General features: G+C 45.9%; 2 protein-coding genes across 6 annotated transcripts; one reads left to right on the top strand and one right to left on the bottom strand.

The window, feature by feature from the left end:
• The first annotated feature begins 214 nt into the window (after positions 1 to 214).
• Positions 215 to 16,482, top strand: LOC121080143. 5 transcript variants are annotated; one of them, XR_005825273.1, is made up of 12 exons: positions 1,058 to 1,719; positions 2,596 to 2,655; positions 3,325 to 3,456; positions 4,519 to 4,662; positions 5,684 to 5,744; positions 5,930 to 9,023; positions 9,133 to 9,278; positions 9,514 to 9,624; positions 10,347 to 10,416; positions 10,547 to 11,693; positions 14,392 to 14,758; positions 15,775 to 16,482. XR_005825273.1 is itself a non-coding variant. In XM_040578293.1 (7 exons), the coding sequence occupies exons 2-7, from the start codon at positions 1,555 to 1,557 to the stop codon at positions 6,031 to 6,033; spliced, it is 666 nt and encodes a 221-aa protein (XP_040434227.1). In that variant the 5' UTR covers positions 215 to 273; positions 1,551 to 1,554; the 3' UTR covers positions 6,034 to 6,404. The 5 variants fall into 5 exon arrangements, 4 of the variants coding, with proteins under 4 accessions (XP_040434227.1, XP_040434149.1, XP_040434075.1 ...); XM_040578293.1 differs by lacking the exons at positions 9,133 to 9,278; positions 9,514 to 9,624; positions 10,347 to 10,416; ... (1 more) ...; positions 14,392 to 14,758; positions 15,775 to 16,482 and adding an exon at positions 215 to 273 and having other exon boundaries at positions 1,551 to 1,719; positions 5,930 to 6,404; XM_040578215.1 differs by lacking the exons at positions 9,133 to 9,278; positions 9,514 to 9,624; positions 10,347 to 10,416; ... (1 more) ...; positions 14,392 to 14,758; positions 15,775 to 16,482 and adding an exon at positions 736 to 910 and having other exon boundaries at positions 1,551 to 1,719; positions 5,930 to 6,404.
• Positions 16,019 to 24,898, bottom strand: RAB33B (RAB33B, member RAS oncogene family). Its single transcript, XM_040578409.1, is given in 3 exon segments — positions 16,019 to 18,929; positions 24,410 to 24,584; positions 24,586 to 24,898. Coding segments are annotated over 3 exon segments (693 nt in total). The 5' UTR covers positions 24,660 to 24,898; the 3' UTR covers positions 16,019 to 18,485.
• Positions 24,899 to 25,387: the final 489 nt, after the last annotated feature.

Raw genomic sequence — 25,387 nt, 5'->3', positions numbered from 1 at the left:
GGCTTTAAGCACTTGTGCTTTAAAATGTGAATGTGCCCTGGTGTATTTTTCCCTTGCTGAGGCAGCAGGACGGTGCAGCAGCTAGCAGCAGTAGTGCCTTCCAGGCAGGTAACCTACTGCTCTGCCTCCTGCTTCGCTGGGCTGCCTTGCCCTGGTGGCCGCTGCCATCGAGGTGATGCTCGGCGAGGCCGTGAGTGCTGCGCTCGGGTGGGGAAAAGACTTGTTCGGCCTTGACATCGGCAGTTGAACATTCACCATCCTAAAGCTGGAAGGGTGAGTGCTTGCTATGGGCTTACGCTGTCCCCAAACCCAGCAGTGTGGGAGGTGATGCTCACAACACGGAGGTGGCGTGGGTTTACCTAAATAAATGATAGCTGACCTATTCATTGATTCCTTAAAAAAAGGGTGGGCATGCTTCAGTGCGGTGCTTGTGAGGGACGGCTTTGGCCGGAGGTGCTTGGGTGGGTTCTGCTGCCGCTTTCCCAGCGGAGAGAGGCCCCGGGGTGCCGGAGCAGCCCCTGCCCGTCCGTCTGCGCACAAGTCCCCGGCAGCGCACACCGAGGGGCTGCGCCCAGCCCGGGCACGGCCTGTCCCGCGGAGCGGCCCGCAGGCCGCAGCCGAACAAAGGCAAAATGCCCGCAGGGCGCGGGCGGCCCTCCCGGCTCCGCGCAGCCCCGCAGCGCCGGCCTCTCGCCGCCGGGGCCGCCGTGTCCTCGCAGGGGCGGCGGGGCCCTGGGGGGAGCAGCCCTGCACCGTGTCGGCGCGGCGGACCGCTCCCAGCCTTTCCGCACCGACTCGGAACTTTCTTCCCCCGGAGGCGGAGCCGGAGCTTCGCCCGCACCTGCCCCGCCGGAGGGGCCGCCCGGAGCCACCGCGCAGCAGCGCCGGGGAGGGCCGGGCCGGGCCGCAGGTGAGGAGCCGGCGGCGGGGCCCCAGCCCCAGCCGGGTGGGGGGGGGGGGGGCGGGCCGGGCCCCTCGGTGCCTCGGCCGGGCAAATGGGGCAGGGGGGGAGCCGGGTGCCGGCCGTGCCCCCCCGCTCCTCCGCGGCTGCCCCTGCCCGCAGCGGGACCCGCCGCTCCCCGCCCAAGGCACGGAACCCGGGCAAACCTCTCGGGGCAGCAGAAGCCCGCAGGGAAGGTGGCGGTAGCGGCGGGGTGCGGAGCGAAGGTGGCGCATCGCTACCCGGGAACACCGGGAATGGTGTCCCGGGCACCCGCCCGGCAGCAGCCTGAGGGGTTGCCCGAAGGAGCGCGCCCGAAGCGGGCGGCCCAGGCGGCCCAGCCGCGGGAGGGGGATCCGCGCTGCCGGGGGGCGCGGGCCGGCCAGTACCCTCGCTGGGCGCTGACCCCCCGTCCCCCCTGCCCCTCGTGTCCTTTCTGCCCCTTCCGTCATTTCTGTCCTTTCTGCTTCTTCTCTCCTTTCTGCCCCTCCCGCCCTTTCTGCCCTTTCTGCTCCTCCTGCCCAGGCACCGCTGCCCACCCTGCCACCGGAGGAGGGCCAGGCCGCAGCAATCCCGGCTCCGCTGGCAGGGATTTCTGTGTGCCCCGCAGCAGGATGGATCGCTACCGGTACTTTATCTTCAACCAGAGGAGCATGGTGGTGCTGGGCCTGTTCCAGCTCGCCTTCAGTACCGTGTGCGTCGTCAGTGGGTTCGTAGATGACATTTTCAGAACGGAGGCTCAGCTGGGCAAAACCAGAGCTCCAATTTGGGCCGGGATGGTAAGTTGCGCCTTATTTTCTGTGCAGTTTTGCAGTTTTTCCTCCCTGCCATTGCTACTACTCAGTTTGGGGTGGGAGGGAGGCTAGGACTTCTTGCTGGCTCTTCCCTGCTTTCCTGCTTTGAACCCAGATAATAAGTTTCCTTATCATGGCATAGGCAGGAGCGTGCAAGCAGACTTCCCTGTGAAGGAGCTAAATAACATACATTTCTACTGGATAATGTAGAAAATTATCTAGTTTTCTAGATAACTAGGGGCCTAGTGGCAATTGACAGGGTTTTTTTGCAGAAGCGTAGTGACCCCAGAGAAGCCACCAAAGATTCGGAGGGGAATGCTTCATCCTCACATCAGTTAGATGAACACGTGGGTGATGACGGGTGTCCCACGCACAGTGCCATTCCTTCTCTGTAACACAGTGAGGAGCGGGCAGCGGGCATCCTCGCTGCCAGCGTTCAGTACCCCACTGGTGAGCCACGCCGCGAGGGCATTAGCACTCAAGCACTCTCTTCCATCCAGGGGCTGCCTGTCTCCTTTCATTGTTATCTTTCTTCCATCTACAAGATGCATAAGGACTTGGAAAAGTGTTGTGCATTGTTAGCACTTTAATCGGACTTATTTAATCATTTTTATTATTTGGCCAGAGCTGTGAAGCCAGTCAGAGGATTGCTGCTGTGGGGGGGAGTGAGTGGGCAAGATGCATTTCATGCGGTGTCCTGCCCCCAGGAGATGCTGCAGAGGAAAACAGAAGAAATCAGCAATTCTCTTTCCATTTCTGACCCAAGCCTTGAAAACAAGGGCTTTTCACCTGCTCTGTAGTAGTTTATCTTCCAAATCTAATACTCGTCTCCCAGCTACCAACTCCTTTTGTGTTCTGCAGGTGATGGGAGTCCCAGGCGTCCTGGCTTTGTTTTCCTCTCAGAGGAAGAATCCAGTCCTTGTAAGCCGGGCAGGGAGGTGGTTGGCTGTGTTGTTTACAGGGCAGGGGCAAAACGTTGGGGCAATTGAAAACAGTTTTGGTAGGGAATGAGCTGGCTGGTCCTTCTGCAGGATTGAGAGCTTACTTCCTCGAGTTATATTCATAAAAGCTGCTACGTTCCTAAGCAAAAGGAGGATGCAGTGTTGCCCACTGCAGCAGACAAGTGCTGGCTCTAATAATAAGCAAAAATCTGTAAAAATGCTTGCTTCCAAATGCATTTCTTCTGGTGTTCCTTCCTGTTATGAAAAATTGTGGGCACTAAAATCAGAAACAAATTAATTGTCTTGCATTTCCTAGGCAGGTCTCTCCAGCCACGTAAACCCCGGGGGGGGATATTGTTTATAAGTAAGAGATCCCTAAGAACGAAGTCTTTGGTTCAACTAGCACCTGTGGTTAAAGTTTAGGACCTAGTTGTATCTCAGAAATCCAGTGTCATGAAAACCTTTACTGCTCTGTGTTTGGCTTCCAGGTGGCTGTTGCTACCGCTTACTTTTTAGTGTTACAAGGGGTCAAAGGCTAGTGACTACAATGCTTGTCAGTACATTTTGTCTGTATTAATTGTGTGGACTTGTCAGAGGATAGTTTTAATTTCTGCTCCCCTTCTTTACCTCCTTTAATTTCTCTTTCTAGGTGAACGTGCTGATAGTTGCCTCCATAATCTCTTGTATCGCCATTTTCATCATAATAGTTTATAGCTCCTTCACACTGAACTATGGTGAAGAGGAGGAGCCAAGTTCTGTCCCAGTCCATGTTATGCATGCCGTAAGTATTGATATCATGCTTGTTACTGGGGAACATGACTGTCTTAATCTGCAAATGCTACTAGGCATGACTTAGAAACTGAAGCAGGCTTCCAGGATGCCTAAATCGGAAGTTTGAAGTGGTGCCTGGAGCAGAGCACTTGTTTAAAAAACATTTGGGTAAGTTTATAGTTAAGTATCAGGTCAGGTACTGAAAACCACAAAACCCATCAGGGCTGGATAGATCTTCCATAGCTAACTCCTGCCGTTTGCTGCTGCTGCAGCATGGCTAGTGTTGGTGGCTATGTGCATGAGTGCCCAGCTCGTGTAGATGCCCATCTGAGAAGCAGCTGCTTGAGGGCAACAGCTTGTCCCCGGAGACGTGCACACTAGGTGTGCGCCTGGACGCACTGCAGCTTTGCTGCTGCTGAGTGCCAACGGGTTTCGGTTGTGCCAGGAAAAAGTCACAGTGCTGCTCGTGGAAAGGTGGTAGGTTGCTGGCTGTATCCCTGGTCTGGTTTGAGACAGCAATTGCTAGGCTCGAATCCTTTCCAGCGTGCACCTCAGGTGGTAAAGTTAGGGCAGTTACAGGTCAGCTGGTTAAAAGTGGGTACTTAAAGCATGTCCTCCACAGTAAAGCTGAAAAGAAGGAATGAGTTAGCCCTTTTGTACCTCAGAGCTGGTACAAGCGATGGCTGCCTGTGGGGGTTAGTTTATTGCAGGACAAACTGAAATATCAGGCTGCCAAGGGGCAGGGTAGCAAGAAGACGTTTGTCGTATTTAGTGTGAAGAGGAGCAGCCATTCCTGGGGTTTCTACTTATTGTTAAAGCTATTTCCAAACCCGATGATGTTGCGTATTGTCTCACATTTGATCAGAAGCCTTATTTTACTGCTTGCTCTTTTACTGTTTGAGGTTCACACTTTGCTCGTTCTTCAGAGCACAGGAAGAAAAGCCTTAAATAGTGCTGACTCTGAATGTCTCCTATGATGCCGTTGTGGTATACTTGCGGCCGTTGTGATATTTTTTTGGTGGAGAGCTTCAGTTTTTTAATACAGCTTTAACATCTCCTTTTCTACTTGCAGTTCGTACTCAAAAAAGTAGTCAAGGGTGCTAACATAGCCATGCTAGTTGCATCTATCTGCAGTGCTTTTGTTGTGCTGGTGGCCACTTACTTGGGATGCCGGAGTCTTCCACGCTGCTCGTGCTATGACAGTGTAACTGGGATGGTGAGTGAGAAGTCCCGGGCACCCATTTATTTGTACTGAGTACAGATGGGAGGGGAAGAAACTGGGGAGGAAAGGTGTTGTTCTTCGATAAACCTAGCCTCAGCTCTACCTCAGTCATCCAAGGCTAATTCTGAGAAATAAGTGAATGTTAGAAGGGGTTTATACTGTTTGTATTTTTCTTTTTACTACCACCCTCTTATTTACAGTCTTGTGTAAGACCTAGCGTAAGTTTTCTCCATTTTTCCAAACCATTAGTGCTGAAGCTACTGTGGTCCCAATTGCTATGAATTCCTGTTCTCCTCAAAAGCTGCTCTTTCTTCTCTCACTCTTAAACCAACAGTTGCTCCTCGTGCATCATTTTAAAGACTTACTGGTACTTACACGCCAAGATGCTTTATCTGTAGAGCTGCAAATTCAGTAACAATTTACTGTGAAGGTAGTGAGGCACTGTCCCAGGCTGCCCAGAGCAGCTGTGGGTGCCCCATCCCTGGCAGTGCTCAAGGCCAGGCTGGATGGGTCTGGGAGCAACCTGGGATGGTGGGAGGTGTCCCTGCCCGTGGCAGGGGGCTGGAACTAGGTGGTCCTTAAGGTGCCTTCCAACCCAAACCGTTCTATGATTCTATGGTAATAAAAATATCCCCTGTACCGTGTGTGAAGTGTAGGGAGGATGATGGCACCACATTTTACTGCTCAGTTATGAGGACTCTTCCTCAAGTGATGGGGCACATGCTGCATGTCTCTGCTAAGTGAGCTCAGTAAATACCAGCTACTTTACTGGAGCGATTCTGATGGTATTAAACATGTACATCCGACCACCTCATTTGCTATTATTAATGGGTACAGGTTACAAGGCAGCTGTTCTTGACTAAAGATACCGAGTGTGTAATGTGAGGCTGCTTTAAACTTTCAAAGTAAAACTTGTTAGGAGGAGTGGACTACACAGACTTTGTAAAGGAGTGCAGGTGTATCTTCTTGAACAAACTCACAGATGAGGTTTTTGATGGCATTGTTTCTTTCATAGGAATGGTTGCAACCTAGTGAGGACCAAAATCAGGCAGTGGAAATGGTTTGTGCTGTACAAAGTGAGTAACTTTTCCCCTCTGTGTATTTGGATATCCACCAGGGACGTGGAAGGAACATCCTGAATAATCTGTACATCCTGGGCCAAAATCATGATAACCAAAATATTCCAAGCCAAAAGGAATGCAGGATTTTGTGCGAGTGTCTACAACAGGTTTAATGGTTTCCTTTTTCCTTCCCCACACAGGCCCTGAGGGCAGAATTTTTAACTTCCCAGATCGGTTTCCAGCCCAGGACGCAGATGTAGAGGAAGATGCATCCAAACCTCCACCATATATCAGAATGGCTTGAAAAAGTGGTCAAAGATTTTAAAGCTGCTGGTCTAAAAATGCGGCAGGGCAGGTGTAAGAAGTTCTTCATCTTTAAAGATGATTATGTACTTTTCCTTGTCCTTTTGAAAAACACACGGAAAAAGAGAGAACTACTGAATGCCCAACGTTCAGCAAAAATCACAGTGGAAAGGGGAGGATCTGCAGATGATTTTGGACATTCAGACTTCGTGTAGTTAAAATACCTCATTGCCTCTGGAAAGCGTGAGCATTTTTTCCTCCAGGTTTTGTACTTAAATCATGTTTTATTCCACTAGAATTAATCATAAAATTTGTCTAGCAGTGCTAGCCTTAGGCATATAAATGTTAAATACAATTAATTTTTAAAAGAAACTGGTTGTGGAGTATTTCCCTGCTCCAACTGCTGCCTCAATTTCTCCCCCTTAGCCAATGACTTGTTTGGATGATACGATAGTGGGTGAAGGATAATGAACGACCCACTTCGTTACTGAGCGTTGGAATACTTTTCCTTTTCTTCTTGGCAGGGATGTGGGCAGGTGATGTTTATGATACAAAGCCTTGCCAATGCTATTCAGGTACCTCTGTCAAAATGTGAGTTCTGTGGGGTACATGTGTCGGTACAATTAGTTTTAGTGCTGAAGTGTAATGCTAGAGCGTGGCAGGAACTGGAATTGCAGTAGCTCCTCTTACACAGTAACCTCAATACTCTGAATTCAATTCAGGTTTTTCTATTTTGACTTGGCAGTTGAAAGTTTAAAAGTTTAGTTTAAAAAAATGCTTATTTTGGGGCCCATTCTGCTCAAATTTATTACAGATCTAGACCAAGGTCCTCTGCTGGGCATTCTCTAGAGGACCTCTTGATTCTCTAGACCAAGGATACAGCTTCCAGTCAGCTCCCTTCATCTCCTGAGGTGCATAAAATTCCTGTATGTATTTTATGATTCACTTTCAGGCAGGCTTAGTGGTGTCTGTCAAGTGATCATCTTGCCTGTAGGCCTTGAGCATGAAGTGGTAGATTACTTATCCCATGATGTAGATTGACACAGCACGTTCATTTGAACAGGGCTTGGAAAGTAAGTTCCCGTCTTGAGAAAGTGCTGTGAGTAGTAGAATAAGTCATGCCCACCACGAGGCATGTAACTCCAGGAATGATCTTAGATAAGGTTTATCTTATTGCAGTATATAAGGTGCCTTTCCCATTCCCAAGAGAAGAGGGAATTAATTTTTTCTTGATTTTTTTTTTTTTTTCTAGAGAGGGAAGTCTTTTTTGGAACACTAGTAAAAGGACTCTGACACCTAAATGAAGACCTTCACCTGATGAAAGTGCTATAGAGACAAAATGCCAGGCAGTCCTCCGAGTCCATGCTTATCACACATGCACTTAAAATGCCCTTGGTTCCAAAACAGCTTGCCACAGCTACATTATCAAAAATGAGCATTATGATGTGCAATTAATCCTGGCATATGCAAATTAGCAAATCCTGTCCAACTTCGTAGTCTCTTGGGGTTGGTGTGGTGCAGAGACGGACAGTTGGTTTCTATTAAATTATTTGTAAAATTCCTAGGACACTATATCTTCAGATTTTGAAGTTTATATTTGAAGATGATGTATACCTTTTATTGTCGTCTCAAACAGAAAAACGTCCTAAGCTGCGTGCTGAGGAAGTCCTAGTGGTCTCTGGCACCCCTTTGTACGTAAGATGCTTACCAAGCGTCTCGGTTACTGATATTACCCACTGAGATTATCAGTGGCTGGAATTATGAAGACAGGTACTCGGATCAGGAGAGCAGCCCTAGCCACCGTGCTCCCTCCGCAGCCCTCCCCCAGTCACACACTGCTTCCCCTGCTGCCGCGCTTTGGCCGGGGGAGCTGCACCCATCCAGCCCTCGGTGCTCAGGCCAGCAGTTCAGCTCAGAGCTGCAGGTCCTACTCCAGCAACCGGTACGCTGACTGTGCGCCATGGTAGCCAAAATCTTTCTGGCTTTGGCTCCAGATACCTTCATGCATTTGCCTACACCAGCCAAAACACAGTTGATGTCACTGTGGATGCCCATTTGCAGGTATCAATATTTGAATTGCTGTATTAAAGTGAATATCAAACATTGTAATTGGAGAAGTGATGCTATTTCTTTTTCTCTGGTGTAGTGCCTGTCAGCAAGCACCAAAACACTGAACATGACTGCTTTATCCTCAGATACTTCTAGCGTAACTCCAAACAGACTGCAATTAAATGCTGGAGTTTTTCTCCTTGATTAACATTAATGGCTGTTCTTGTATGCTAAAAGAAAGTAAGACTCCCTGAGAGGTTATTGTGATTACTAATAGCTAAAAGCAGTGTGGCTTGCTTCTCCTTTAGTCTAAAACAGTTTCTGCTTTTGAAAGGAGAAATTTTCTAGAAGTAGCTTGTTGCTGAAATGCCCTGCTCGGCCACAAAGTGCACGGCTCAGCCACTGCATGGGCTCCGGGGGGAAGGAATGGTCCCATCCAGAAGTGCTACCCTGTACTAGTCACTGCAGCCGGAGGTGGCACGTACCTGGTAGAAGTCCACAGCGTTCGTCTGCTGGTTGGACAGAGCAGTCAGCTGCTATTGCAGCCGTGCAGAGAATGCGCTTTAGCAGTGGACGTGGCTGTCCTGGGTTAACGGTTGGACTTGATGGTCTCGGAACTCTTTTTCAACCTAAATGATTTTATGATTCTATCCTATATGTTACTAGTCTTTTGTCTGAAAGCAGGACTGTTTCCATTGTCCCAGAAGGATAACTGCTGAGGTGAGGGTAGAAGATCCTCAGCTGTCCTGCAGGGCATGTGTGACCACAGCTGGTGCAGGCCAGGTCCTCTTGGCACAGCTGTGAGGAACAAGCCAAGAACCCAACCCCTTTCTCCCGGCCAGCTTTGAGTTCTCCATCAGCGGCACTTGGTGACGGGCAGCTCCCTGCCAGCTCGGCAGGCACTCCTTTGGCTGTGAAGCAGCCTTAGCAGCAGATACTGAAGTAAGCGTGTAAAAGAGAAGTATGCTCTATGCTACTTCTAAATAAAAATGTATGTAATTGATCCAGCAGCAGCTATAAAGCCCTTGATGGCCCTTATTTCTTTTTATAGGCCTTCTAGTGGTGTGACTAAGATCACTTACGGACCCACAATTTCAACAGTTCTTTCTACAAAAGGAGAGTTTCTAGAGAAGAAACAGCTGCAATATGGAAATTGGTGGAAACTGCATACCAGTTCAGCGACACTCCCTCTGATGGGTTAGCATTGCAGAAAATATATTCCTGATGGCAGCTTCCATTGCTATATTTAGTGGCCCGTTCTGCATGCTGCGTACGGTGCCTTCCCAGAGCCTGCCCGTATCTCTGGGGATGTTTCATGGTTTGCGTCACCCCCAGCTTTCACTCGTGGAAGTTGGATGAATTTTTATTTATTATGCAAACACACATCCATAGTGCCTCCAGAAGAAATAGACTTGTTCTTTGTTCCCCACAGACTTCTCCTCACTGGCAAGATCCCAAGAACTGAGCCGACTTCCCTGTTCCTTCCTGGCACTGCAAGATTTCCCCTTTGGGATGGGCAAAGGCCGGTGGCTGCTGGAGGGAGGTATGGTCATGCATGACGTGGTGGCAGTCTGTGTCGAGGGGTGGGTGTAGCAGCGGTTGCACCTCAGCATGGTGCCTGTAGAATAAGGCAAGCAAAGCCCAGGGGAAAAAAAATAGAAATTCCAGGTTCCACCTGAGCCCAGAGCTTGTTCTGCACCCAAACACCCTGCACCCGTGGGTGCTGCCCCTTAGCCACATGTACCTTATGCTTCACTGCTAGGAAATGGAAATAACTTAGCATTTTGAAGATGAATAATGCAAACGTGCCTCAAATCTCCTGGATGTCAAACATCCAGCGCTTTTCTTGGGTGTATCAGAAACTGGCAATCTAACCTGAGCAGCCTGCAGGCAGGACACCAGCCCCTTGCTTTTGCATAGATTAAGGACCCCAGTTACGCATTCCCGCATGACAAAATTACACAAACACCAAACACTCCGTGCTCACCTTGCGTAGACATTATTTGTATTAAGGCCAAGATGAGACATTTAGGTCCAAAAGCGGTTTGCTGTTTTGTGTAAGCTTAGCCAAACGTTTCCCTATTCCCTGGCACACAAAGCACACAAAATCCCCAGGCTACAGAAGCCAGGGCTGGGCTGCCAGCCTCTCCATTAGCAGTGGCCAGTTAATCACAGGCCTTAATCAGAAAGTTAATCAGGGAAGCTGGTTCTGTGAGTTAACATTCAACTAAGGGCAAAGTATTTACTGAAACTGTTTCCCACCAGAAAGGGCTAGAAAGGGACGAGGGGAAGAGGAGGGGTCTGGATCACTGGGAGGATCAGAGAACTGTTTCAGGTAGGTTTTGGGGTTTTTGTTGGTTTGCGGTTTTCTTTGTAACTTCACTTCCAGTCCTGTAATACAACACTTACATCACCCTGTCTGACAGGAACATTTTGCTTTTTTTCTCAGCCTTGTTGGGTAACAGAAATGGTTTCAGACTGATACGGCATGCGCTGGACACTGCTTGCTACCGGTATGTGAGTTTAGTCTCTCTGGCCCTCACCCCTAAGGCAGTTTGCAGGCTCCAGGTACACATGGTAACTAACAGCGTGTGAGTATGGGGAAAAGTTCTTGGGCTTTAACTTGAGGAGGGGAAGCCTGCCATAGCAAACGGCATTTCTCAGCCTTCCCGAGCAGCTTTTCCGTAGAGGTAGCAACTGCTTTGTTCTGCACATCTTTGGCTCAATCTAACTATAAAGGTACACGGTTTCACTTGCACGTTTTGGGCTGCTGCAGTAATGTCTTTTTTTGTGTTGCAGCTTTGGTTCTGCCAGGAACATGTGTGTACTCTCTAACTGATACGCTATTTATATGTCATCTTACTTTAAAAAACAAAATTTTTTTGGCTTATGTATTGTGTTTCACCTTCTGACTTCTGTCCGCTACATGTTTTCAAATACACTCATCACACTTTTTAGAAATCAGTATATGTTGCTGTATGTATAGTGGTTATACTGAAACGGTGTATGCAAATATTGTTAATCCCTTGCCCCCCGCCCCATAATCATGAGACTGATTTAGGGTTACAGCTTTCTCTGCCCTAACGGTATCTCATAGGAGTCACCTGTGTGCCTCTTGTTTTGCCCTGCGCAAGCAGCCTGGCAGCTCTGACTGACCCAAGTATTTGCTACATCAAACAGCCCCTCACCCATAAAGCCCGAGAGCTGGAGCTTTAAAGCAAATGCTGGCACCAGATTCCCACAAGTGCCACGTACCACAGGGTCACCTCACCGCTGTAACAAAAGGTTGCAATTCTGTACGACACTGCATTACGATGCCAAAGTGTGCATGCTTATGGTGGCCTTAATATAGATATTGTGAATATACGTATTTTCTGATCGTTGTTTTATACCTACAGAATGCATCTCCTTTATATGTTGTTATCTATCGCCATGCATAAAAATGAAATATACCTATTTAATGAAAGCTGAAACTTTTTAATTGAATGATTTCCCTTCAGATGCAATTTGCGAACAGCACCAGTGCGAGCCTCAGAAGCCGCTCAGGGGCTGCCAGGATTGTGCTTTTTAACGGCAGCATCACAGTGACTCAGACATTAGCTCAGTATTGAGGTTAGTACTTCATGGTACTACATGATGAGGATGAATAATCATATGCAGGAACTTGAAAACCCCCTCTGATTAGCAAATGGGGGTTTTTTATCCGCAGCTGAATCTTTAGTTGCTGAAGCCAGGAGCCCTTCATTGCCTCTGATTTATGAGTGGGTTAAAAATATCTTGAAGTAAATGGCATAGCTGTTTCATGTATTTTAGGGTCAGTTTAATCTTTTTCTCATTCTCATTAGACCCTTTCTGGTCTAAGCAAAGCACCAGGGGACAGAGGACTGCACAGGACAAGAACAGCAGCACCTCAGCACCCCTGAGGGCTGTGTGTTTTCCTGCCCAGGGGTGGCTGTGAGGGGCGTGGGGGTGGCCAGGCTTTTACATAAAAGTACCTCCACCGTTCTGCAGCAGCCCCAAAGCCGAGCCTGCCTGCCTCAGCCCTGGGGAGGGCATCAGCCTTGCCGGGAGCAGGTGAGGCAGGGCTTGAGGGGTGTCCCCTGGGTGGGCAGGGGCTGGGAGACACAGCCAACCAGGCTTTACTGGCCAAAAGCCAAAAAAAAAGTCCCCAACCCCAAATGCTTAGGAACGAGTGTCAGTGGAGGGTCAGCACATAACACGCTGCCCTACTCCACCACCAACTACTTGTAGCTTGGAACCCCCCACCTCCCACCCGTGGAGTCAGATGCAGAAAGAAATTCTCTTCCATTAATGTGTATAGGGTTTTCTTCTTAAACCTTCAGAAAATTCTAGCAGTCCGACCATCCCAGGGCCAGGACTTCCAGTTTAACTGTCGCATAAAAGACAAAACACAATTTTGCTTGAACTTGTCTTCTGACAGCTTCACTCAGTGGCACTAAGCTTTGGTTGATTTTTATTTTTTTTCCCCATTGATGACTGTTGAAGATGGGGTTTTTAAATGCATTCAGCAGCCTGCACATTCCCAGCATCCCAGTGTTAGCCTGCTGCCACACAGGGAGGGGGGGAAATAAGCGAGCTGAAGGAAAGCCTTTCCAGCTCTAGGGGTCTGCACTCCAAGTGACAGCCACTTAGCCATGGGAGAGGAGAAATGGCCTTCGAACACGGCCTCTACTTTATGACATGGGATTTAGATGCACAGAATGGTGTTTTCAAAAGTAAATAGCTAAAAATATTCATTAACAGGGGGTTTACCATATTGCCTCACAACAGAGCTGTTTTTCTGCCTGTGACTTTCCAAAGGGGCAATGTAAACAGTAAAAAATCTAAAAAAAGGGGGGGAAAAAAGGAAGTACTTTGCTAAGATCACAGTCTTATGACTTTTTGTACGCTCACATTTACACTGGTTGTCTCTTTGTATTTAACACCTCTGTGTGTGCCTGCATGTGTGTGTGCGTGTATGTGTGTATGGAAAATATCAGTTGTAATCACACAGCTCTGTCGGCACTGCGTTGTTGTGATTTTTGGATGCTTATGGCTATGTCTATGCAACACACCTCTTTTCCAGGGATTTGATGGCATCTGAAAGAGGAAGTCTATTTAAAAAGGAGCTTATAAACTGTTAGAAAGACAACGCTTATCCTTTTTTTAAAATTTGACACTCTGTGTACCTCCTGCTGAAAAATATTAGTACAAGCAGAAAGAAAACAACCCCACCGTTATTTTCCAAAATTAAGATCTGTCTGTCATCTAATGTACTGCTTTTACTCTCAAACACAGAGGCAGGGCTGCTGCTTCCAGCTTGCACCGCAAACTCTTTGCAGTGCTACAGAGCTGGTTTGAACCAGGACCTGATGTGCAGTGACTGTACAGAAAGATGGATTATGATGAGCAGATAAAAGAAGAGAGAGGCCCCTTGGGCTCTTTGGTGTTGTCAGATATAGGTGCTTTTCCTTGATGCTCTGGGAGCATGTAACTACCTGAAGGTTCTGGTGGGGATTTTGTTGTTGTTTTAAAATATACAAGCAAAAGCAAAAGTCTGTTTCTAAACTCCACCTCTTCATGGAAACACAGACTGTGAGGCCCAAGTGTACCCTGCAGGTTTCAAAATAAGATGCAAGTGGACAAGAATCCCAAACATGCTTCCCCTTGCCTCTTTTTTTTTTTTTTAGGATGGCCCATTTATTTCAAAGCCAATCTCATTATAATTAATTTCAGGGAAGAGAGAACAGGCTACTTCTTTTAGAATGGTTGATCCTGGCATTACCAGCTCTTATACACCTGATGGTCAAGTGAGTAGCAAGTTTTGCTACCCTCCCCCAAAAAAATCACCAAAAAAAAAAGGGGAGGAGGGGGAGTGCAGCACATTTGTTAAATGCCGTGTGCCAGTCTGCTGGGTGGCTTTCTGAGCCGAGGGCCGGTGAAGCTGCTGTCGCTGCTAGAAGCACTGAACAGCCCTTTCCATGGGGTGAGCAGAGCCCAAGCCTGGAGCGCTGCTGCTGACGCCAAGGTACAGTCAAACAGCGTGTGCACTGCTCAGCCTGCCTACCTTAGGCTTTGTCTGACGTTCTCACTCTTAGTTGCAACTACAAGCTGTGCCTCTGGTCGATGATCACTGCTGTACCTCGGTTCCCAGGCCTCCGTCACTTACATCAATTCCAGGTTGCTTTTCAGGGAAGAGAAGAGCAGGATGGGGGGAGGATTATGAGTTTCTTGAGATGATCATTGGTATTGCTGGGAAATTTGCTTTTCATTCATTTTAAATGATTAGCTAAGTATTGTATCATTCCAGATGCGCATTGACCAGGGGTGATTCAGCAAAGGCAGAAAACAACACCCGGTGAGAGTACCTGCATGGAGCAGGATTATGTGCCTGCATGAGTGTCCCTGGATGGCTCGCAGCTTTGCCTGCCTGCCTTTGGGCTCTGGAAATATCTTCTGAACTACAAGGAGATGCCTTCAGCAAGTGCTTCAATAGGTGTCAGCCTCCACGAGGCTGGTTTTGCAGCTGGGAAGCTGTACAGAGCCCCGCGAGCCCCAGGACGTCACTGGGAACCGGCAGCAATTCTTTCCCTCTCAATGTCGCTTCACAGCTCCGGCTGACGCCGCCGTTCAGCCAGATGAATGAGAGGCCTCCGCCGGGTACCCGGGGTGAAGAGGTATGGAAAAAACCCCAAACCTCAAACTTAAAACAGTGGGGGTTTTGTCAGTCTTAGAATAATGCCAATTTCTAACACTATCTACAACTTCAGATCTAAGATTACATGTCAGCTTGGCACTGATTTGCACAGAAACCCAAAGTGCCATTTTAAAAGTAACATCACTATTACTTTAAGACAACATGTGGCTCTAACTTTTGTCTGGGAATCGAGATATTGTGAAACATCGGTGAATGGCCTTGAAAGCAGAACTCTGGGGGTAAAAATAAAAAAAATAAGACCATTAGAACTACATATTCAGGTGGAAGTGAAAGTATTCACCAAGAGTGGATGAGGAATGTGACTTCCAATGAATTTATGAAAGCAGAAAGTTAGGTGCTGATGAGTGGGGGAAAATGTTAGTGCAGGGTTACAATTTAAAGATGAATGTTAGTGGAGGGTTACAGTTTAAAGATGACAACTGTGCTGCATGGTAGAGGATGAATCAGGTAAGGAGAGCCTATGGCCAGCGTAGTATACGCATTCAACAGATTCTTTTAATCATTCAGTAAAATTAACAGCCTGTGTGAGCAGTGATGACTGTAATCATACTTAAAGACACAAATCATCTCAAAAAGGTGTTTTACCTTTTTGTTTTTAAAACACTATTAGGTGTGGAACCAGAAGAGGGGCATGAATAGGACAGTAGTGAAACAATATATTACACAAATTATTTAAGAGTTTCTTTGTGGGGAAAGGGCTATGAAATTTACCAAAAAGCCAGCTTAATTGAATTGAAGTCTTGCTGTGCGTGCCTGCATGTATACACATGTGTGCATGTGTACACATACAGAAACCTGCAAGACCAACTTCGGAGATAACAAAAAAGCTCTTAACTTCACATACAAGTCAACTTCTATTTCTCAACATGAGGGGAAACTAAAAGAGTAACAGAGAAGACTCCTTTAGTGTCTTGACATACATTGAAGGGTCAGCAACTCCTCGTTTTGTAACTGTTGTATCACTTCCCATTCTAGGATCTGAAGGAAATTCTGAACATGCCTCTGAATCATCAGGTGGGTGCTTCAGATGCTTCAAAACAACTGAGCGCCATCCCAGCAAAGCACTGACAGCAGTCCAAGTATTGTGACAGTCTTTCACAAAACTGTCACCCACACATGCAGAAACTAGAAAATCTTTTCTTCTCCCTTACTTTTTTAAACAGATTTTACCATAAGATATTATACAATCATCCCTAGTATAATTATTGAAAACAAGTGATGACAGTTTGTGGCACAGCCAGTTTATTAGGTTTCTGGGATTGTGTCTTGCCCTCCCCCCCAACACATACAAAATCGCCCAACTTTACAATTTGTTAAAGTGAAAATACATATATAAAGTATTCAGTAATTTTAACATCCATTTTGTGGACAGAACATTACCACTGAAAGCCAGGAAGCATACTGAATCCTGCATTAATGACCACATTACCTTTATGGCAGAACCATTAAAACATGCTTTATGCTGAAGATGAAATTACATACTTAAACATTGTTTCCACACAATTTTCATGACGAGGGCCCTTATTTACAGGTTGTGAGTAACTCAAAGCTTAACAGGTTTGCAAATGTTGGCACTGGAGTGACATAATTTCCTTACCTCAACCCCCAACCTGACTGACTGACTTTAGAATTCTTCATTCTGTTTTTTTAATAAAAAAAAAAAAAAGAACATTTGCTGATAATTATTATACAAACAGTTAAGATGGATCCTTTTGAAGGAGAAGGACTAAGGACATGAGTGAAAAACAAATTGTCCAAGAGGACTGTAAACCATATTTATTTACAATAGTATACACATAAATTTAAGATCAATCCTTTTCTTAAAAAAACATTAAGGACACTAGTGTTAAAAGCTGATTGTTGCTGAAAGGACTATAAACCAAATTCTAGTCATGTAATGTTTAGAATGAATACAAAAGTTCCCTTTTACAAATGTTTCCTAAACAAAATTACTGTCATGGCTGTAGCAGCTTTATACAGGAAAAAAAATATTATATTTTGTTTAGATTCTTTTTAAACAACTTAATCATATTAGACGAAACTGAATGCTCTTTCTTCATCTCAAAAAAAGTCACTGCATTTTTCTTTTGTCAGTACAACCTGCAATAGAATTACATCTTATTAATTGTAATAGTTTAAATACTATTAGTTACCTTGTTTCAGTAATTTGTTTCTAATGTGATCACTAGGGTGGCAGCTTCTGAACTAGCCCTTCTGTTTAGTTTCCAGTCAGCGTAGCACACTGCACATTGCAATTCTTCATTATTTCAATCCCTTCAAAAAATAAGTCACAAAACATTGTTTGACATGGCACATGAAGTTGTAGATTGCATTCTGCAGCTTACGTTTTGCTTTATGTAATTATGTGCAACCTAGCACCATTTTTATTATGAAACTTGACCTTCAGACAGAACTGAAATAAACGGTTGCAGTTCTGAGAACACAGAGGAAGATGGTTCTAGAGGAGTAATTTCCCACCTCTGACCAAACACGTTACTAACTCACATCAGTAATGCCAAGGATGCCTCACATACAGCCATGACATTACACAAGCATGCTTTAGCTCAAAAATCTGTAATAAATTATGTATTTAGCAGATCTTCTCCATATTTCAAGATCGAATTAATTCTGTCTTCGGAAGTATTTTAAGGAAGTCCCATACCCCTAACATTTGTCCTAAGTATTTCCATCCCTAAAGTATGTTACCAAGTTGGCTGTAAAAAGCTTTTTCCAAGCTATTTCAGAAGCATTTATCATCACTAAAATCCTCTGAAACCCTGTCTTTGAAAACCAGTATGCTTCTGCCAACTTCACTCTATTTTCTATTTACTTACGTGTTTTTACTTACCCTGGGACACTCAACTCAAATACAGCATCTTTAGAAACAAATCCTCATTGAAGTTTTAGTAAGGTCAGAGAAGTTATGGACAGTTACAGTCCCAATTTTACCCCAAAGCCTGTGCTACAGTACTTTCTGTAAGAAGGTATGCATAGTTTAGTTATATGTAATAATTATGAAAAAGTAAGTAAGTTTTAAGTGGTCTAGAGGTAGGGACAAGTTTGTCAATTCTCTTACCATAGTCATGAAGAAACGGACAAAGTTTACAGTGGAATGACAGGCTAAAAGCTAGCAGTTTGCACCTACACTGACAGCCCAAAATTTATCTGACAGTCCTGGGTTTTGTTGATGGGGGTTTTTTTAATTATAAAGGTATTTGCTTAACAGTTTGGTAGCAATCGCTGAATATTCCTTCATATGCTAAAAATCTCTCCACTTGCTGATGCAAAAGCATCGAGCTACCTGGCTGTCACAAAACACTTTCTCCCCTACACTATTTCAATGCAAGTAGCAATCAAAAATGTAAGTAAACTGGCTTACTATTTATAACCTTACCACAAGTGATGAAAACTTATCTCGGGCAGCAAGATCTCAAGTACAATTGCTTTGTCAAAACTTCACTTGAGAGTTTACTTTTCTGTATATTTATAGTGACACTTCAGAAAGTACAATTACAAAGTGCAAGAACATGGGATGGGCACATCTACACCAGAAAAAAAACCAACAAAACACATTAAAGTGCCAAAAGAGATTCACTACAGTTGCTACCAAAACCTGGAACTTTGCCAAGATCATAATTTTGAAGTATTTGCAGACAAGACAAGACGACAGCCGATAATAGTATGATTTAACACCAGCAGGTCATGGCAGGTTTTGGTTCAGGCTTTATATGTATTTCATCGCGATCTGGGGGTTGACTAAGCATTAATGGCTTGTGACTTTTAAGCTTGTGAGCCAGTGTCATAAATATGGCCTCCACATGGTCATTGTCATTGGGGTTTTTGGCAGAGGTTTCAAATAATGGCATACTGTGAGTATCAGCAAACTTCTGGGCCAAGTCCGTCGGCACCTGAATAGCACTTCTCAGGTCACACTTATTTCCAACAAGAATCCGTGGTATATCGTTGGCAAGAAGGTGTTGTTTGCATTCCTCTATCCATGACGGCAGACTGTGAAAACTGGCAATGTTTGTCATATCATATACAAACACAACAGCATGTACATTCCTGTAATAGTGCTGCACCATGCTCTTTCTGAAGCGCTCCTGGCCTGCTGTGTCCCATAGCTGGATCTGAAAAGGGAAAGACAACAAGAGAAAAAAAAAAGTTTCATTAGTCATGCTGGAAAATGACCTGTAGCTAGGGTAGTCACACGATCACAGAAATCCACTCTTCTGAATTAATCATACTGAAAAGTTTGTGCTGAAGAAAACTGTTGCTTTCACACAATTTCAGAAACTTTTGCTTTCAAAGCTGCTCACAACTGAAGCCAGGAAGAAATGATAATGCAACTTGATTAGAAATATGAATTTCTGGAAGTTTACTGGAGCATGTATTTTGTAAGATTTTTACAAAAACAAATCCTGAAAGTCTTGGCAACAGCACTTTTATTTGGAAAAAACAACAGGTATTTGAAAGCACAACTCTTGGCTGACATGATTTTTTTTTTTATTGCCAAAAGTAACATCATCTTCTCCAAAGTTTTGTTCTTACCATGAAGTTAACTACCTATTGTGGTACTACATGGAAATAGGAAGAAATAAAATCATGCATGAGTAACACCACCACCACCAAAAACAGGACAAAAATCTTTCTCTGCAGTGTATCTATTGGAATCAAACCCTCCTGTGATGAACCCCTATCTTCAGCTTATTTAACACTTAAACTAGGATCACGCTGTGGCTTGTAGTATCAAAGCATCCATAAAAGGAAAGCAAAATAAAAGAAAAAAATAATGCATAAACCTCCTGTTAGCTTGACATGTTTCCAGGTATGACCATTCTATCCGGAACAGACTGAACATACTTGTTTGAAGCCTAGTCAGTGTAACGGACAAAAAAATTCAGAAGAACTTAAATGCTTCCAAACTTCTCAGATTCAGATTAAAACAAAACAAGCCTTGAAGCACAAGCAGATGCAAGCAACAACTAATTTTAAATGAATCAATCACCTTGGTATAATCAAAGCTTGCAGTCCTCAGACACGTAGAGTATGCAACAGATTTGTGCACTTATGGACACAGTGATATTTTAACAAACTTGATCCCCAAGAGCCATGTAATATACAGCCAGTTGACCTACGCCAGATTAACTGTACACTGTCAGAAATAGCGTGTGGCTCTATCACACGCACCTTAGTGATGCTGTTAATACTGAAAGTCAACATTCGATGTCTTGGGTCAAAGCTGAGTCCTGTCTGCCTGTACAGCTGACCCCTGAGGGCTAAGGCAGTTTGATTAGTACCTTCGGCTTTTAACTTTTGAACAGAAAATGTCAGAAAGAAACGTTTCCTTCCTGAGAATGAAAGGAGGTTTTTTCTTGAGACTCAGAATTCAAGGAATATTAAATGTTCTGTAAATTATGAAGGTAAATTTAAAATTCAATCTGTTCTCATGAAAAGTACAGCTGCTATCTTCCCTTGAAGAAACTGTTCTGCCATTACCATAGTTCTGCATTCCTTTGATCCAAACGTTTCAGTAAAACTTACTTAGAAATTGCAAGTGTCTTGAAAGTTGCCTTGTTTACCATTTTTACCAATGACTTTGATATTAAAAAGAAAAAAAGAAGCCCAAGTGCCAGGGAAATTTACAACAGCAAGAAGCAAAGATGCATCACAGATAGAGAGGAGGATTACAGTATCACATAAAAGCCTTTTGAAAGCTGGAACAGCAGAAATAGGGTAAAACTGAATAGAAGCAGATGCAAAGTCTCAATAACAGTGACTAATAATAAAGACTTTTTCCTACAAGTGCAGGATTCATCAGTCTGGAAACTATTAAAACGGATGATGATCCATACAGTAGTCAATCACAGGACATTATGATTCAGCAGTGTGATAGAGTGAAGGAAAAAAAAAGTGATCTTTCAGGATGGTGTGACTTTTTTTGCAACGTTATCTTCAACCCTGGTCGTCCATTGTCAAAAACTCAGATTGGAGCACGTGAAAATGCCAGTTACTGGTTTCATCAGGGGAACTGAGAATTTACATGAGATCATCAGAACAGCTTGGCTTCCGTAGTCTAGTCCAGTTATCAGCAGCTTCTGATATTACAAATACCTAAGTGCTTCTAAAAGGATCATTAAGATTATCAAGAAAAGCAAGGCAAGTTGCCCTAGCCTCCGATTGCAGAAAACAGCAGTCAGTTGCAATCCATCTCATTTTAGAGTGAGTACCCACTTTTTACACTCTAAACACAATTGACTGCATCTCCATGGTCTGTTAAGGGAGTTACATAGGTACCTAAGTTTGGTTAAGATTCATTCACCTACCCTGATGAGAGATACTTCTAATTCTATTCACTTATAAAACATTACAAAGTCAGGAGGCTCAGAAAATTGTCACCAATTTGGAATTTCACAAACTAAAAGAGAGAAGAAAGAAGCACAGACTGAAGTAATCCTTATGTTCAGACAACATAATGTTAAGGCATCACTACAGGTACTCTTGGAAAATGCTGTATCAAATTAATTTAAAGAGGGTGCTCATTTTCACAGGCAGCTGTGAGCTTACACTTCTCTCCCCAACTCATTCACAGAGCAGAAATCAGTCAAGCTTCAGTCAAGCACAGATCCACAAGTGTATTGCCAGCCCTGGGCAGAAAAGGGGAAATTAAATTAAAGGTTTATATACCTTCCAAGTTAAGCTTAAACTACAGCTCCTCATAAACTTTATTTACATGCCACTTTCAAGCTTGAAGGGTATTATCTCAAACTAAAAATGTTGATACTCTTGGCATGGAATAATTTGCACTGAGAGGCAAATCCTTCCCCAAGACTGAAAATCTCAGTTTAGAAGTCTCTTTCTTCCTCTTACCAGGTGAACTTGAAGACACCATTCCTTTTCAGGCCCTGCAAAAAACATTTCCTCTACTGAAAAACAACACTGAAACTGTTCACATTAAGATTACCGTTTCATTATTAGTTCAACACTGTCCATCTTCAAGGGAGCACTTTTTTTTTAGTAATATCACTGTAAAATACGTGATTTGAAAATTTGGTTTAACAGCATAATTAAGCTAATAGAACTGGGGATAGAAACACTTTGTCACACTCCCTAGGCAAGATAAATGGTACTTGAATATATTGACTCAGCTATCACTTCCCACCTTCTGACTCCTTTTTGTGGATCCAGAAAGGCTATTTTCTAAACCAGGGCTCCATTAGCATGCTTGGTTTAGAACATGCTGGTAAAAACATAACTGTCCTTTATAAAGACAAAATGGTAAACTGTGTCTCCTTTTACAAGATGTGGGAGAAAAACTGCAAGAGCTCGAAGGTATAGATGACGACGTTTGGGCTTCCTGCTTCAAATTTCATTTGCATCCTCTGTGCTTTTAATGTAGGTCAGTAAAGAGTGACATCACTGTTTTCTTCAATTTTTCAATGGTTAAATCAATTTAGGAAGCGGAAAATTTACAATGCCAAAAATTTGTTTGCTGAAAAATTTAATTTATTCATGACATCTAGGTATCAGTGTTTCATACAAAGCTGTACAAGCTGCAAAGGAATACACCTGTCCCTGTGTCTTGGAATTCTACACAATTCCTGTGTGGGAGACCCCCGGCTAGAAGAGCTATGCTTGTGTTCCTGCCAGTGACACAGCATTTTTCCAGCTGTGAGGGAAACACTCAGTACTGTAGCAGCACAAGAATAACCATCCAGCTGGCTGGGGGAAGGGAGAGGAAAGAAAGAGAAGATGCTATTTTATAATCTCCTTCAGCACAAGAAGAAAAATTCCCTTCAGGGCACAGCAAGAACAGCAGTAACTCTGTCCATCTGAGGTTCTCTCTTTCCTGGGTCAACAGGTGTTGCTGGAGCTGACTGCTACAAGCAGCGAGAAAGGTGAAGATGAGTGAGAGGAGGTGGCAAAAAACCCCAAAATTGTGCATACTTGACATCACATAGCATCCCCATAAAAGCTAGAGTCCTAACCATAAAGTTTATCCCTTTTAAAGCCAAAACAGAACCTCCCACACAACAATGTGTCTCAAAAAAGCCTCCTTCAATTGTCTGCCTCGCTCAACCAGAACTGGTATATTCAACAGGTAATATTCTCAAGAATGCAGCAAAACAATCTAGGACAACATACGTAACAAAATGGCACAATGTGAAGCATCTCGGAACCACGGGTTAGGCTATATTCTTCTTCATTTCTCTCCAACAAAGGCTGGGCATAACCCAGAGGTGGTGAAAATGCCAGATGGTGCTGACAAGAAGATATCCCTCAGGAGGTCCTCTCCTCCATCATAGACACCAACAGAACTGGGAGTACAGAATCTCAGCTATCAGCCAAAGAAGCGCTACTCAATGGTTCTATGAAGAAAAGGAGTAGCAAACACCGTCTCATTTTTCTTTTTTAGTTAAAAAGAAGGATAAGAGCTGGAAAAACCACAAGAGAAGGAAAGCAAATGGACTCACATGCCCTCTGCGATTTCTTGAATCGGTAAGCAAGGAAAAACTACAGCTTTCAGCTACATGACTGTAAGCTGTAATTACAAGGCCTGGCAGTAAATGCAGAAGTACAACTCCAAGACTACTGTTACTCCCTTTTTCTACGCATTATTAAACTTTGCTCATAGAAACAAACCTCAATACAGAAGCAGAATGGGATTCTGTTTAAAACCGTGTTACTCCTAGTAAATAAACTGCATTTGCAAATAGCTAGCAGTCTGATCTGCAAATGACTGTTAGAATCACCACTAGCATTTATGTGTCTACCAAGCAGCCCAGGTATATTTTAAATACTTTTAAGATTTGCCTTACAATGCAAAAAAGGTAAAAGAGCATTTTTAACTCCCATCCAGTTTTTCACTGAATTTAGTTTTGTAAGACTAGGTGTTAGGTAAACCTGTAATCAGGAGTAAAAACCAACGGTGAAATGCGAGCTTGGTATCCAACCTGTCACTGTCCAGTGCTGCACCGCTTTTGCCTAAACGTGCCACAAGCTTAACAGAGTCCTAAAAAGAAATAATTAAAAGTTGTAACACACTGCTATCACTGCTGCAGCAGTGCACTCCCGAACACTGTTCAGTTTCTTAACCTGACGTTTTAAAAGCAAAACGTGCATAAACCGTGGCACCTGCAGAGCTTTGGACTTGAAGGTTAAGGCATATAAAAAAACGTGGTCTGTGATAAACACGGAAGCAGGATTTCTGGGAGGCAACAAGGTGCTCACACCAGGCACAGCCAACACTGACACACCGGTACGTAAGCGATTCCCCGTTTTAAGAAGAAATTATTGATTAACCCCTGCCAGCAGCCGTGCAACGGTGTGGCCTACGGGAGGAATTCTTCATCATCACGGAAACGTGATTGGGATGCGGGTTTTTACCAGCAGCAAGGCAAAACCAGCTTTAAGCAGAACTGTGGAGCAGACCCAGCCGAGACGTGACCCACCCGCACCGAGCTGCGGGTGCGCGAGCGCGGCCAGGCCCGTGCCGAGCGGGCCCGTGCGGCGGGCAGGGCCCCCGGCGGCCGGCACCGGGCCGCGCTCCCGACGGCGGCCGCCCCACCGCGGCTCGCAGGGCCCCGCGCCCGCCCCGGCCCGGCGGTACCTTGATGCGCTCGCCGTCGATGGTGACGGCCCGCTCGCGGAAGTCCACGCCGATGGTGGCCTCGGTGCGCTGCGGGAAGCGGCCGGCGCAGAAGCGGTAGGTGAGGCACGTCTTGCCCACGTTGGAGTCCCCGATGACGATTATCTTGAAGATGCGGGAGCGGGCGGGGGGGCAGCGCGCCGGGGAGCGCGCCGCTGCCCGTCAGGCTCAGCTCCAGCGAGGACTCCAGGTCGGCCGCCGCGGCCATCATCGCTCCGCGGGCCCGGGCGGGCCGCCTCGGGGGCTGGGGGGCGCGGGGGGCTCGGGGGACGCGGCCGCCCCGCTCTCCTCCTGCTGCTGTCGCCGCCGCCTCCCGGCGCGGCGGGCGGGCGCGCGCCCCGCGGTCCGTTAGCCGCCGCCCCGCGGGGGGGGAAACGCCTCGCCCGCAGCGCGCGCTGCCGGTAGCGCCGCGCCTGTCCGCCCGCACGGCGCCACACGTCACGTCCCGGCTGCGCCCGGCGCCTGGGGCGGGGGGAGCTGCGTGCGCGCGGGAGTCTCGCGAGAGGGCGGTGCTGGCCGCCCATCCGCCAATCCCCGGGCGCGCTGCCCGCGCGCGCCAGCGGCGGCGCCGCCGAGGGTTAGCCGCAGGCCCCGAGGCGCCGGGCCGGGCCGAGCGCGGCGGCGGGCGGGAGGGCTGGCGGCTGCCCCGGCGCCCGCCTCGCTGCTTCTGCGGCGGCAGCTCGGGAAGCCAGGTGTACCCGCACACCCTCCGGGAGCCCGCGGGGAAGCGGGAGCGGCCTGCCCTTCCCTCCCGTGCTGGAGGAGCACCGCCGGCAGGCCGTGTGTGTGTGAAGCGTTACCGTTGGTGAGGAGTAAACGAAGACGGGAGGCCTCACCGCAGTGCCCGGAATAGGCAGAGGAAGGCTGAGATCACGAGGGTTTTTTTTTAATCGTGGGGAAGATTCTGTGTGATAATTCTGTGAGGCAGCTTGCGGTACG

This window comes from Falco naumanni, chromosome 1 (assembly GCF_017639655.2).
Source record: "Falco naumanni isolate bFalNau1 chromosome 1, bFalNau1.pat, whole genome shotgun sequence".
NCBI lineage: Eukaryota > Metazoa > Chordata > Aves > Falconiformes > Falconidae > Falco > Falco naumanni.
This window is presented reverse-complemented; position numbering and strand designations above follow the sequence as displayed.

Excerpts from the sequence above, each read along its gene's own strand:
- LOC121080143 (XM_040578070.1), top strand. The coding sequence starts at position 1,198 with ATGGTGTCCCGGGCACCCGCCCGGCAGCAGCCTGAGGGGTTGCCCGAA. Across the intron at positions 1,720-2,595 it reads CTCCAATTTGGGCCGGGATG|GTGATGGGAGTCCCAGGCGT; the intron begins GTAAGTTGCGCC and ends TGTGTTCTGCAG. Across the intron at positions 2,656-3,324 it reads AGAGGAAGAATCCAGTCCTT|GTGAACGTGCTGATAGTTGC; the intron begins GTAAGCCGGGCA and ends TTCTCTTTCTAG.